Below are 12,937 nucleotides of genomic sequence, written 5' to 3'. Positions count from 1 at the left end.
ACACAGATGCCAACAGAGGGACAGGCACGCGAGGACACAGGGAGCAGACGGCCATCCACGGGCCAGGCGGAGGCAGCCCCGCTGCCGCCCCGACCCTGGCCTTCCAGCCTCCAGAACTCGCAGACGCTGGGTTTCTGCTGCTTCAGTCGCCCCTGCCGTGGCGTTCATGCCAGAGGCCCTGGCAGGCAACCCGCCCCGGGTGACGAGCTGGAGTCCCGCTTCTCTGCACCGGCCAGGGATGGGTGCCGGGCGAAGGGAGGGTGAGGGGGCTGGTGCGTGAGGCCGGAGGGCGCGGGGCTAGAGTGCCTGGGCGGCCACAGGGGCCGGGAAGCAGGGGCAGGACCCAGGGGTACTTACTGCTCTGACTCCCCTCGGGAGAGGACACACATTGGGACAGAGGGCCAGCAGGGAGCGAGAGCTGTGAGTGCCCCAGGCCCTGTCAGAGCTGGACGGAGGCCCGCGACAGGCCAGCTGGCCTGGTCTAGGCCAGACACGCGGGCTCCGGACGGGGATACCGACGGCCCCGGTCCCGCGTTGAGCGTCCACCGTTCTGGCTGCAGGCTCTGCTCCTGCTGGCTCGGCCAGGTGAGCCCGTGGGGCAGGGATGCTCCAGGGCCTCGTCCCGCAGGCTGAGTGAGGGGCTCACGCCTCCCAGATCGCTGGCTGGGGAGCCGCTCTCAGCCCCAGGCCAGGCGCACGCCTGCGTGGCTGTGGCGCGAGAGGCTGGGCGGGAGCCAGGCCTGGCCTCCGCCGCCAGCCTTGTGGCCCCCAGGCCAGGGGCCGAGGTGCCCCTCTGTGACAGGGAATTGCTTCCTGCCCATGGCTTGCAAAGAAACCACGTGCTGGCGCCAGACTGTGTGGCAGCGAGTGCCCCTGCTCCTGCAGGCAGGTGGGCTGGGCGGGGCGAGGTGGGGCTCACCAAGGCCTGGCACTTGGTCCTCCAGCAGGAGGGGGGGCCGCAGGTGACGGCAGAGGCGTCAGAGAAAACCCTGCTCCTCCTCCAGGTGCAGACATCTGCCAGGGGTGTGTCAGGTGCGGGCTGGCACTGCCCTGGTCCGCAGTCGCCTCCACGAAGGGTCAGGAGCCTGTGGCCTCCACGCTAAAACCCTTAAGAGGATGAACGAGATGGTCCACGGGGGATGCTCCACGCAGTGTGGGGCCCAGGAAAAGCTCCATTCACAGGGGAGAGGGTTAGAATCGTTGTCCTTTTTGTCTCTCTTAGGGCCACACCCGCCGCACGTGGAAGCTCCCAGTCTGGGGGTGGGATTGGAGCTACAGCTGCCGGGCCACACCACAGCCACAGCAACATGGGACCTGAGCCACATCTGTGACCTGCACCCCAGCTCACAGCAACGCCAGACCCTTTAACCCACTGAGCCAGGTCAGAGATCGAACCCACATCCTCATGGATACGAGTCAGATTCATCTCAGCTGCCCCACCCCCACCCCGACGTGGGAACTCCTGTTAGAATTACTGAACAGAGGGTCCAGGCTGCCCAGAAAGGGAGAGGGAGACAGTGGGGGAGTATGAGTCCTGCCCCTCGTCCCACTCTGAGCCCCCACCACGGCCCTACCCTGCCCCCGGTCTCCTTCTGAGCCTGCCCCTCATCTCACTCTGAGCCCCGCCCCTGCCCCACTCTGAGCCCTGCCCCTGGTCACATGCTGAGCCCTGACTCCATTTGCCCCACCCGGGCACCCCACTGAGATGAGAGGAAAGGCAGAAAGGTCCGGGCAGGAGGGCAGGACATCCTAGGCCTGGCTTGCCCCAAGGGGCAGGGGCCGGATTTCACCAGTCTCGGTAAACATCGCTCTGCCCTGAATTTTCCACACCCCGGCCGGGAAACGGTAGGCATCAAAGCCCAGGTTTATACCTCCCTGGCGGCTTTGTCTGTGGCCTCCTGCTGGGACCACAGTGCAGCAGCCACAGAGCCAGTGGCGGCCTGCTGGCCCTCAGCGTCTAGCGTGCCCACCTCAACCGCTAGCCCTGGGCCAGCCCCAGGAATGCTCAAGTGTTGCAGAACTAGGAGTCTGGACCTGGTGCCATTGTGCCACTGACACGCGGTGTGGCCTCCGGCAGAGCCCCTCTCCCGGGGCCCACATCCGACGGGCGAGATTCCAGGAGAGCATGGCCAGACTGGCGGGACACTGCAAGAGACCTGTGGCCGTGGCTGCAAGGAGCCTCTGCTGCTGTCCAGGGTGCTGTCTGCTGGCCGCACGCCAGGGACTCGGCCACCTGCTGGCCCCCGGGGCTGGTGCCTTTAGGGGCGGAGGCGACAAGCAGGTGCTTTCCATCCTTGGCGCCTTCAGGCCCAGGCCCCCGGCCTCCCAGAGCCTCTTGATCCTCTGAGCAGAAGACGCCGCGACGTCAAAGGTCGGCTGAGTTGCTGCCTCCTGATGGACCATGTCGCTGGCTTTCCCCCGGGAGAGAGGACACGCCCTCACCCCCCGGCCCAAATGGCCCCTCCAGTGGGCTCCGCCTGAGCCTCAGGGGTTTCGTGGAGGGCATCCTGCACAGGACGGGGCGTCCTCAGGCCTCCCCGCGTCGGGGCTGCCACTCACGCCATCTGCTTCAGGAGGCAGGGTGGGCACGGCGCCCCCGCTTCTGTGCCCGGAGCCACGCTGGGATGGGCTGGGGGCCCCTCTCCCTCTAAGCACACAGCGGGCCGCGTCCCCTTCCTCAGCCGAGCGGGCACATCAGCAGGAGAGGCGGCTCGAGCCCAAGCAGGCGGCAAGGAAGCCGGCCCCACCCCTGCCTCAGAAGCCCCGGCCTCACGTGGGCTCACGTCCTTGAGATTAAACGCCTCTTCCTGGCCCAGAGGGTCCTAGGCTCTGACCAGGGAGCCCTCTGCCCAGGAGCCGAGGAGCTTCTCGGGCTGTGGGGACCCATCACCCCCGTTCAGAGGGGGGCTGGCGCACCACCCATGGCGGCTCAGAAGCCTGCGGCCGCTCCTGGGGAGCAGGTGTGCACAGGTGGACACGGGAGGCGGCGGGTCTGCTGCCCCGCAGCCCAGCACCAGCCAGGGCCTGCGGGGGCTCCCCCGGCAGCGGATGCCCAGGCCATTTCTGGAGGCTGACCTGCCCATCCACGTGGCTTCCTCTGCGGTCCCAGCCCCCCTTCTAGTCAGTCTGCAGGTGTCAGAGCCCAGAGGGACGCAACCTGCAGTGACCACCGCCCACCAACCTGGCCATCTGCCCTGGGGCTGGAAGGACCCTTGTCAGTTACCAGCCCGTGGGTCCTTGAGGCCTGGATCCCCAGCCCCCACCTCAGGGTGGGCACCAGGAGGACCCAGTGGGTGTTGTGGGCATCACTGGGCCTGAGGGGGGCATAGGCAGGATGAGGACGTGCGAGGGGCATGGCTGGACAAAACGAGCCCCACCTCCTGGACCCTGGGGTGACCAAAAGTGGAGGTGCCTCGTGCCCCACGAACTGGGCTCCCAGCAGGCACGTGACCTCCAAGCCGTCTCCACCCATTTGGCACAGTGGACAAGCTGGGGGGGGGGCGGGCAGCCCAAAGAGACCCCACGGGGGACTCCGGGGCCCGGAGGAGCTCTGCTCTAGCTGCCGTCGGCGCCTCCGGCCCAGGAGCCCTTCAGGGGCACCGGCCGGAGCCTCCAGATGGACCTCGGCACGGGCCGGCCTCCCAAGGCCTGCTGCCCAGCCGGCTCCCCTCGGGCCCTCAGGCCCTCCTTCCCGCCAGGCCCGGGAGAGCTGCCTGGAGGGAGGGCGCCTGCCTGGAAAGGCAGTCCCCAGCCGGCCTGAAGGGGCCCTCACCCCTCTCAGGGCTCAGCGCCTGGGGCACGTTCTGTCCCTTGTAGGCAGCCAGGCGCCGTCTTGGAACATGGCCCGAGGCCTGCAGACCGGCGGACCGACGCCCCCAGGGCGCTGGACCCCGTCTCCGTGGCGGGCCCCCATCGTCCACACACCACCCCGTCACCAGCAGCCTCTCTGCTTCCGTCGTCCAGACCCGGACACTAGAAGGATGGAGGCTCAGGTGGCCTCAGGTACCGGTGGCCTGAGCAGAGCGCGGGCCAGTCTTTCCCTGAGCCCAGAGACGACGCCCTGGCACTGTTTCGCTTTGTCGTCATTGTTCTTGTCTCTTGTCCTTTTAGGGCCGCACCCGGGGCACACGGAGGTTCCCAGGCTAGGGGTCGCATCGGAGTTGGAGCCGCCGGCCTACACCACAGCCACAGCAGCACCACATCCGAGCCGCATCTGCAACCTACACCACAGCTCACGGCCCCGCCGGATCCTTCACCCACTGAGCGAGCCCAGGGATCGAACCCGCAGCCTCGTGGTTCCTCGTCGGATTCGTTTCCGTTTCCGCTGCGCCACGCCGGGCACTCCCTGTCTTGCTTTTGATGAACAGGCGCAGCCTCTCCTGCCCCAAGGGCCGAGATCCTTTGGTCTGTGTGTGAGACCGTGATGCCTGACGACGGCCCAAACGGGTCAGACGCTGACACCACAAAGAAATCTGAGCGCACGCCCCCCGACGGCCATGCTCTTTTATTTCCCCCTTGAAAGAAGCCCCAGACGGGGAACTCGCCCACGGGGGGCCCCGAGGCGCAGTGTCTCTGGCTCACGAGAGATGCCAGGACAGCCAAGGCGTTCTGGGAAACGGGGAGAGGCTCGGACCCTCCCGAGGGGGCTTCTCATGTCAGGGCGTGGCTGACTAGGACGGAGGCCACACTCAGGAAAAGGGTGGCCTCCCCGAGACGCACGGTCCCTCCCAACTCCTCCTCAATTGCCTCTTCGGGTACAATGTCCCTCTCAAGATTAGTAGGTCCTCCGTGATTGCACGTCATGGTGTTGCAGCAGTGAACCCAATAGAAGCTGTTCGTAGCCCAGTATCTCGCCCTTGGCGCTTCCGGCATTTGCTCTTCGCGATACACAAACGTGCAGTTGAACGTACAGTCCTTGTAAATGAGTATTTCCCGAGCATTCACACCTACCGAGAAGCAGAGACGAAAATCATCGATTTTGCGTTTTCTGCTTGCACTTTCGAAAGCACCTTCCTCCATCCCCCACACCTTCATTGCCCAAAGTCTGTCAGTCCTTCTCTCTCTCTCCCCCGCCCTGGCTGCACCCGCGACAGATGGAAGTTCTCAGGAATGAATCAGAGCTGCAGCTGCAGCGAAACGGGATCCTTTAACCCCCTGTGCCAAGGCTGCCGACTGAGCCCTGCCTCCTCAGCGACCTGAGCCATTGCAGCCGGATTCTTTGTTTAAAATATATAATGATTTTTTTTCAATGTAGCTGGTTTACAGTGTTCTGCCAATTTTCTACTGTACTGCACGGTGACCCAGTTACACATCCATGTACACCTTCTTTTTTCTCACATTATCAGGCTCCATCGTAAGTCACCAGACATAGTTCCCAGGGCCACACAGCAGGATCTCACTGCTCATCCAGTCCAAAGGCAATAGTCTGCATCTATTAACCCCAAGCTCTCAGTCCATCCTGCTCCCTCCCCCTCCCCCTTGGCAACCACGAGTCTATTCTCCAAGTCCATGAGTTTCTTTTCTGTGGAAAGGTTCATTTTGTGCCGTATATTAGATTCCAGATACAAGTGGTATCATACGGTATTTGTCTTTCTCTTTCTTACTTCACTCAGTGTAAGAGTCTCTAGTTCCACCCATGCTGCTGCAAATGGCATGATTTTGTTCTTTTTTATGGCTGAGTAGTATTCTAGCAGTATTCCACATCTTCCTAATCCAATCATCTGTTGATGGTATAGTCGGATTCTTAATCCACTGCACCACCGCAGGAACTCACTGCCTAAAAGTCCTGATCGAGGAAGAATATTCAGGCCACCAGAGGGTCCGGTTCGTCCATAAACATCTTCTGCTGGAGATGTGTTCCACCTACACGGCAGCCTCCGCCAGGCGTCTGCCCTCCCTCGGCAGGTTTACAGTACCCTGTCGTGAGCTACAGCAATGAGTCGTCCTGGTCATCATTTGGCAGAGGAATTCCAGGCACCCGGGAATAAAATGCAGACCAGGCGACATGTTTTGCTTGGGTTCCAAAGATCATTCAGCGCCTGGCACAGAGAGCACAAGAGTATGGGCTTCGTCTGATGTTCTGCAGTTGGCATGGCCCCTCTAGAAGGAGCTCCTGCCACGGCCCCCGCTTGCGGTGCCTAGCTCCTGGCCCAACACGTCAATGCGGATGCACCATAATGCCCACCTGCTCCCCAGGGCAGACTTGACACACGTCTCCCCAACAGGCCCCAACTGCTGCCATTAGCTCCTCGGCCAGCCAAGGCCCCCTGACCAGGGCCCGCCCTGAGGCTGCCTCAAGATCCACCGGGTTCCAGGGCTCGTGCCTCCGGCCCTGTTCTGTTCCCCTTGAGCCTCGAAGCCTTTGCACAAATACTTCCTCCTGGAACTTACTGCTCAGGGCCCTGGGGTTGCCCCTCCAATAACACCAGAGGAACCCAATGACTCCACTCCAGTTCCTGGCTTTTCTTTATTTCCCATACATTAAAAAAGGGTTCATTACAGTCCAGCCTTCTACAGCAAAGAGCACAACCACAGGTCCACAGCTTCGTGGATTTTCACGTCGGGCACATGAGCCCATTACAGCATTTGTCTCAAGAAACGGAAGTGGATGGAAACCCCAAATCCCTCCCTCTCTTCTTCCATGGAGGCACTAGAAGCAGCCAAGGCCAAAGATCAGAAAGAAGGATCTGGATTTCTGAGCCTGTGCAGGAGTTAGTCTGCTTTGGAATCAATGACAATGACAGCCTGCTTGGTCTATTTCTGGGCTGCCCGCCCTCGGCTGCTGGGGCTTGGGGGACGCGCCCCTGCCTGTGCGAGCGGCCCTCGGGGTTCGCTCCCCTGGTTGTGTCCTTTCCCTTGTAGAGCAGACCCCCGTTTCCTGCTGATGGGCATGAAAGTTGCTCTGGTTTGAATCTACCCCAAGCCACACTGCAGTGACTGTTCTTGTCCCTGGCTTGAGGCAAGGCCGTGTAAGAGTCCCAGGAGGTGTGGACCCAGGAGGGGCAATGCTGGAACCCTGACAAGCTTACGTGCCGCTGTGGCAGATGCTGCCGAGGGACTGACAGACAGACTGGACCTCTTGAGCGTCCACCGGAGCCTGTATGCCTCTCGATCTCGCCAACACGGGGTGTGGCCCTCTTTGAGGGTTGAGTCATTCCTTCTGGGGTCATCGGACAGAGGTTTTAAGTTGCAGCTCCCCTGGGAAGCAGCACGTCCAACGTCTCTGCCACTTACTGCCCAGACGGACCTCGCCATCTGGCGAACAGCCCTCGTGCCCGTGGCTCGAATCTCTGTCGGATCATCTGCTGCTTTCACGGTTGATCTGTAGCAAGAAGCTCACTCTACATTCTGAAAACAAGGCCTCGAGCGCATACGTGTTTGAAGTGTGTTCTCCTCATCTGCGGCTTTTGCGTTTTTACTGTCCCATCCGTACCTCCTCAGGGGCAGATGTTGGGAATTTCCACATCAGGCCAGTGACCATTTTTTTTCTCTCATGACCAGCAGTCTTCTGCGCAGTTTTTTAGAAAAAATCCTCAATTTTCCAAAGGACACAAGTATCATCTTCCACATTTTCCTTTCATTCGGGGGACTATTGGGCTTCACAGAGCTCCCACACCTGCTTCTGCTGTGAGCCTCAAACACAGTGTATGACGCCCTGTCTCTCCATCCCTCGTCAAGGCAAACCAGTCCTTCCCTGCTCCAAGGCGGGTCGACTTCGTCCAGAAACTTGTAACTGTTGGTAGGTGCTTTCTGGCTTTGCTTTTCTCCTCCATTGGTCTATTTTTCAATCCCGAAGCCAACACCACACTGTCTTGATACAGAAAATGACATGAACGCTCTTAGTAGTTGAGAGTGCAAGTCCTCCAGCGTTTCTCTTCTCCCACTTGATGGCTGTGGATGTTCTGAGCACTTTCCATTTCCATAAACATCTGTACATTTGGAAGCAATTTCTCACACACGTGCGCGCGCACACACACGCATGTGCCCACCACCTGCTGGGACGCCTCTGACTGCAAATTTATTGAATCTGTAGATGAATCTTTACTTTATTGGGACTCACCATCCATAAGCTTGGTGGATCCTTCCAGGAGTTTAAGGCTCGGACTTCAAGAATGGCTTTTGCAGTTTCAGTGTGCAAATCTTGCACAAAATTGGTTGGATTTCTTCCTGCGTAGTGATATTTTAATCCAGGTGTGTTTTCTCATAAATTTCATTTTCAGGTGATCATTCGATGCTGCGTCAATTGATTTCTGAATAACTGTCTTGTATCCAAGGCCCTTGCCAAATTCACCTGTTCCTTTTCCCCAAAGCCCACGGTCGTTGGTGACGAGTTGCAGTGTAACTACTGTCTTCGAGTCACCGTGCATTCTATTTCTTCCTCTGGCCTCCTGTGAACAGACCATGAACTTGATCCATTAGGAGCCGAGGTGGTGGTGTCGGGTACTGCACTCCAGTTTCACTCAGGCCAGACTTGCCACCGTCGTGTTTAGTGGTCAGAGTTTCTGGGAGATAAATCTTCCCTTTGCTTACACTTCCCTACTGTTTTCTTCTTCACTGGGACACGGGGTTGGAGCTGAGTGCACAGTTCTTGGCATATCTGATCACGATCCGTGATGTCTGCCCTTTCCTTTTTACTGGGGTGAATTGAACTCGTGGGTTTTGACCTGTAACCCTCAGAGTAATTCAGTGATCCCCGCCCTCACGCCTGCCATCACTACAAGCTACGCTGGCCCCAAAGGAATGGAAGGGTAAGTTGATAAATTCTTAGGTTTTGCATTACGTTTATGCTGCCACGGAGCGTGTGTCGGGGAGCAGCCCCCGCCAGTTCTTGCCCGGAGGGGTCCGTGTGAGCCTGGGGGGGTCTTCGCCCACGACGCCAGGGAGCTACTCGCCAGGGAAGCACTCTCTGGTTGGTAGCTTTTGCAGCAAGGACGCAGGACCCTGCGGCCTCAGGCTCTCACTGTGAGTCAGGCGTGCTTCAAGTTCTTCTTCATCTCACGGGACCCTCGCCTTCTCACAGGGACCCCAGTCGTTTGAGGCTTGTTGATGCTCCTTGTGTCACAGCCTGACCTCAGCCTTGCAAGGGCCATAGTCAATCCCGCACAAAAGGTGAACGTGGGTATCGCCGGGTCTGCTGTCACACATGCTGACTGCACCCTGGTTGGGAACCGTGTCGCTCGGACCTTCTAGAGCAGAGGATGGCAACCCAGAGGCGGTGGGACCAACCCGGCCCACCACCTGGGTCTATAAAGAACCCTTGGTTGGAACACAGGGCAGAGCATGTGCTTCCTGACACCCAGGGCGGCTGCCACTTGGACAGAGACAGTGTTTTGTAGCAGTGACAGAGACCAGACGGCCTGCAAAGTTGAGAAGAAACATGCACAGTCCGGCCATTTGGGAAAAGACTGCGGAGCTGCTCTGCGGCTGTGCTCAGGTTTGCGCCCCTTCTCCGGCAGGCAGGAGCTAAGGAGGATTTTCACGAGACAGGCACGGCCCCATGGGGTCCAGGGGAGCTCAACTTCTTGGGCCTGTTTGTTGGAAGAGCTCGCCAAGCCACCGTTGCCACCTACCCCACAGCTACAGCAACCCCGACAGCACCACATGGAAGAGCTCCCCACACGACCACAGTCAAACGCCCAACCAGGAATCGCCCACGCTGCCCTGGGGCGTCCACACACGGGACCAGGGACTGCCAAGGGGGGAGCAGCAGTCCTCTCAGGCCCCGGAGGCACTGCGGGACAGGAGTCTCCCGAGGGCCCCCCTCGCAGGCCACGTGCCTCTGCCAGGGGCGGCTACGGCCCTCTCCCAGGGCAGAGGCGACTCCTGGGAACACCCTCTCGGGATGGGGACAGAGCAGTCGAGGCCCTGGGGCCGGCTGCGGAGAAAGAGCCGCTGGGCCCGGTGCGAGGAAGGCGCTCAGGCGGGGGCACTAGTTCGAAGGGGGAAGAGAGAGGCTCGGGCTCTTACGAATGGAGAGAGTCAGACAGCACCTGATGCCCCGAGGAAAGTCACGCTGCTCGGTACTCACGAATGGAGACGGTCAGGCAGCGCCTGAGGTGATAAGGACAAGTTCTGATGTCTATACAAGAGAAGGTGTTGGTGGCAAAACACTCATAACATCTCAAATTGTAGGTCCCTAGAAATAAGAGAGGGGCATCAGGCTCCTGCTCAAACATACTTTTGGAGCCAACAGGACCCAGGGAGCCCCAGGAGCACGTCCTCTGCTCAGACAGGTTGTCCTAAGGCCTCAGGGGACCAGGAGAGTGAAACTGCTGCTCTGGTGACGGGACCCCCCTTTTCAAGGACACTCTGGTGGTCCCAAGAGGCCAGTGGCCCCCTGAACTTCCTGCACTCAGCCAGCCCCGCCTGCTGGTGACGCAGGCTCCCTGGCACCGTGTCCTCCTCGGCTTCCAGAGAGGAGGGAGGCTGCCGAGGGAGCCAGGGAGGCCTCCCACAGGCGGCCTCGGCCTGTGGTCGGAGCAGGATTCTGGGAAGACGTTTCCGCTTACGACCACGACACAGAGGAGCGGGGAGGGTCCAGGCTAGACGCACTCCTCCTGGGGCCCCAGGGCCACTGGTCTGGGGAGGAAGCCCCTGCCTTCCTGACGTCCCCCGCCCCCGGACACCCTCCAGTCCACCCCCGCCACCAGCTGCAGCGACCAGGGGGACCTCAGCCGGCGAAAGGGACGAAAACTCCAGGCGGACCCTGGAAATGACCCCCCTTAAGGGAACGCTCCCCCCTGCCAAGATGCAGAACTGCTACTCACAGGCGTCTCCACGGTCAATGAAGCCCCAGGGCCAGGCCGTGATCAGGAGGCAGGCAAGCGGCAGCAGCATCTCTGGAGGAGCTTGAACCTGCACGTGGAGACACCCAGGGCACCGGTCAGCAAGGCTGGGGCTCCTCGGAGGGGCTTCGGGCTCCCAGCGTGGCCAGCACGTGTGCCGCGGCCCCAGTCCCCAGCTTCCCAGGCCATCGCTCCTCTGGGCAGACGCCGGGCAGCAGCCCGTGCCCGCACACAAAGGCTTGGCCACTCAGGCCCTCGTCCCAGATGAAGCCAGCCTCCCCGCCGTGCACCAGGCACGGCGGCTCAGCCAGGGCCTGGGGCCGGCGCCACTCGGACCACACCCCGGGTCCCCAACCCCACAGGCTTCCCCCGCCTCGTGTTGACTCCGGACCTCAGAGGCACTCGTGCAAAGAGCCTCAACCCTGCCCGCCTGGACAAGCACCGGGGCAGACGTGGGGGGCGGCGACTGGAGCCGGGGAACTAGGGCGCCAGAAGCCTGAAGCCTCCGCTGGCCCGGGGCTGGCACGTGCGGAGCCCAGGGGCCACCGCGCCTCCCTCGGCCTGGACAGCTCAGGGCCGCGGACTCCCGGCAGGGGATGGTCTGGGGCGTGGGGACACCAGCAGTCGCTCAAGGGAACGCCCCCAACCCCGCCCCGGCCCCGCCCCAGGCACAGCCCACGCCAGAAACGTCCTCCCGAGGGGACCCACCTGCACCCCCACCGCTGCAAATGCCCACAGTCGTGTGGAAACGGCCTCCCCGTCCCCCTCGTCAGCAGCAGGGGGCACCCCCACCCCCGGGCCCACTGGGGCTCCCCCTGACGACGTAGAGCCTGTCACCACGAGGACACCCACCCAGGCGGCGGCGGCGGCCCCCCACGACACCACGTGCACCGAGGCCCCTGGAACCGCCCGGAGGCCCGGGAGGGGGGCTTTCTGGGCAGCAGGCGGCAGGCCCCCAGGGGCCGCCAAGCTCCCACGGCCCCCGCCCTGCTCGCCCAAGTCCAGCTCTCTCCGGAAAGCGCGGCCCCAAGCCGCCTGCCGCCCAAGGCTTCCCGCCGGGACGCAGCGCGGGCCGAAGCCGGGGACAGGGCTGCAGGGGGGAGGGGGGCTGGCGCTCGGGCCCTGCAGGCGCCCCCGCCCCCGCCGCCCACTGCTGTCCTGCCCGAGAGGAAACAAGACGGCACTGCGGGCCCCAGGCGAGAAACACTGCAGAGCGGACCTCAGCAGCCTCAAGCCTGGCGGGAAGGGGACGGGTGCCAGGCGGGCGTCAGAGACGCTGGAAGCCAAGACCAACGCTCTCCCTTTCCAGCGCCACCGACTCCCAGCAAAGTGACAGCAGATTCGCCCCCAGCGAAGGGGCCGAAGGACCCGAACAGCAGGAGCTGCCCGGTGGATGGGGACGGCCAGGGCCCCACGGGACGGGGCGCTGGGCCCCCGCTGGAGGCCGGAGGGCCGGGCGGAGGCGCGGGACCCGCGGGCGCTGATGGCAGGTTGAGTCGGAGCCCGTCCTTCACAGGCCTCGAACCTTCCCTGCCCCGTGTCCTGCCCAGACCTTCTGGAAGCTTCCTCAACCCCACGTCCTGTCAGACCTTCGGGAACCTTCCCCTCTGCCCTCCTCCAACCCGGTCCGCACCACACCTTCTGGAACCTTCCGTCTCCCTCCCCCCTCCCCCCGAGCCTGTCCAGACGCTAGAACTTTCCCCTCCGCCTTTCCCGCATCCTACCCAGACCTTCTGGAACTTTCCACCCACGTCCTCGAGGGCGCCCACACTCGCGTCGGGAGCGCAGCCACGGAGGGGAGCGGCTCAGGTTCCGGGCCCAGACCCCACTCGGGAGAGTCTGAAGGCGGCTCCCGTCAGGCTTTGCGCGGCCTCTGGAAGGTTCCGCCTGGTCTCGGGGTGGGGGTGGGGCTCCCGGAAGTGCTCCCCTCCGACAGCCCGGCTGGGGGCGGGGCCGGGAGGGGCGGGGCCAGGAGGGTGGGGCGGGGCCTCCAGAGGGTCCGGGAAGGAGTTGGGGGGGTTCCCGTGGTCCCGGCAGCACGCGGGGGAGGGTCCAGAGGTCTGGGCAGGACCCAGGTGGCACGCAGGGCCCCACGGTGACCACACCAAATGCTGGGCCCGAGGCAAAGAAACCGGATTGTTCCCCCGTTGCTG

General features: G+C 62.3%; 1 protein-coding gene across 2 annotated transcripts; it reads right to left on the bottom strand.

The window, feature by feature from the left end:
• Positions 1 to 4,489: 4,489 nt before the first annotated feature.
• LOC110260193 (glycosyl-phosphatidylinositol-anchored molecule-like protein) lies at positions 4,490 to 12,625 on the bottom strand. Of its 2 annotated transcripts, none has more exons than XM_021088770.2 (4): positions 12,509 to 12,625; positions 10,767 to 10,854; positions 10,028 to 10,135; positions 4,490 to 4,946 (listed from the first exon to the last, which is right to left on the bottom strand). In XM_021088770.2, exons 2-4 carry the CDS (start codon positions 10,834 to 10,836, stop codon positions 4,651 to 4,653), a joined length of 474 nt encoding a protein of 157 aa, XP_020944429.1. In that variant the 5' UTR covers positions 10,837 to 10,854; positions 12,509 to 12,625; the 3' UTR covers positions 4,490 to 4,650. The 2 variants fall into 2 exon arrangements, with proteins under 2 accessions (XP_020944429.1, XP_020944430.1); XM_021088771.2 differs by having other exon boundaries at positions 12,515 to 12,625.
• Positions 12,626 to 12,937: the final 312 nt, after the last annotated feature.

This window comes from Sus scrofa, chromosome 4 (assembly GCF_054392235.1).
Source record: "Sus scrofa isolate SSC_HxYL_T2T_F1_AM1 chromosome 4, Sscrofa_HxYL_maternal_Yorkshire_Landrace_v2.0, whole genome shotgun sequence".
Classification (NCBI taxonomy): domain Eukaryota; kingdom Metazoa; phylum Chordata; class Mammalia; order Artiodactyla; family Suidae; genus Sus; species Sus scrofa.
This window is presented reverse-complemented; position numbering and strand designations above follow the sequence as displayed.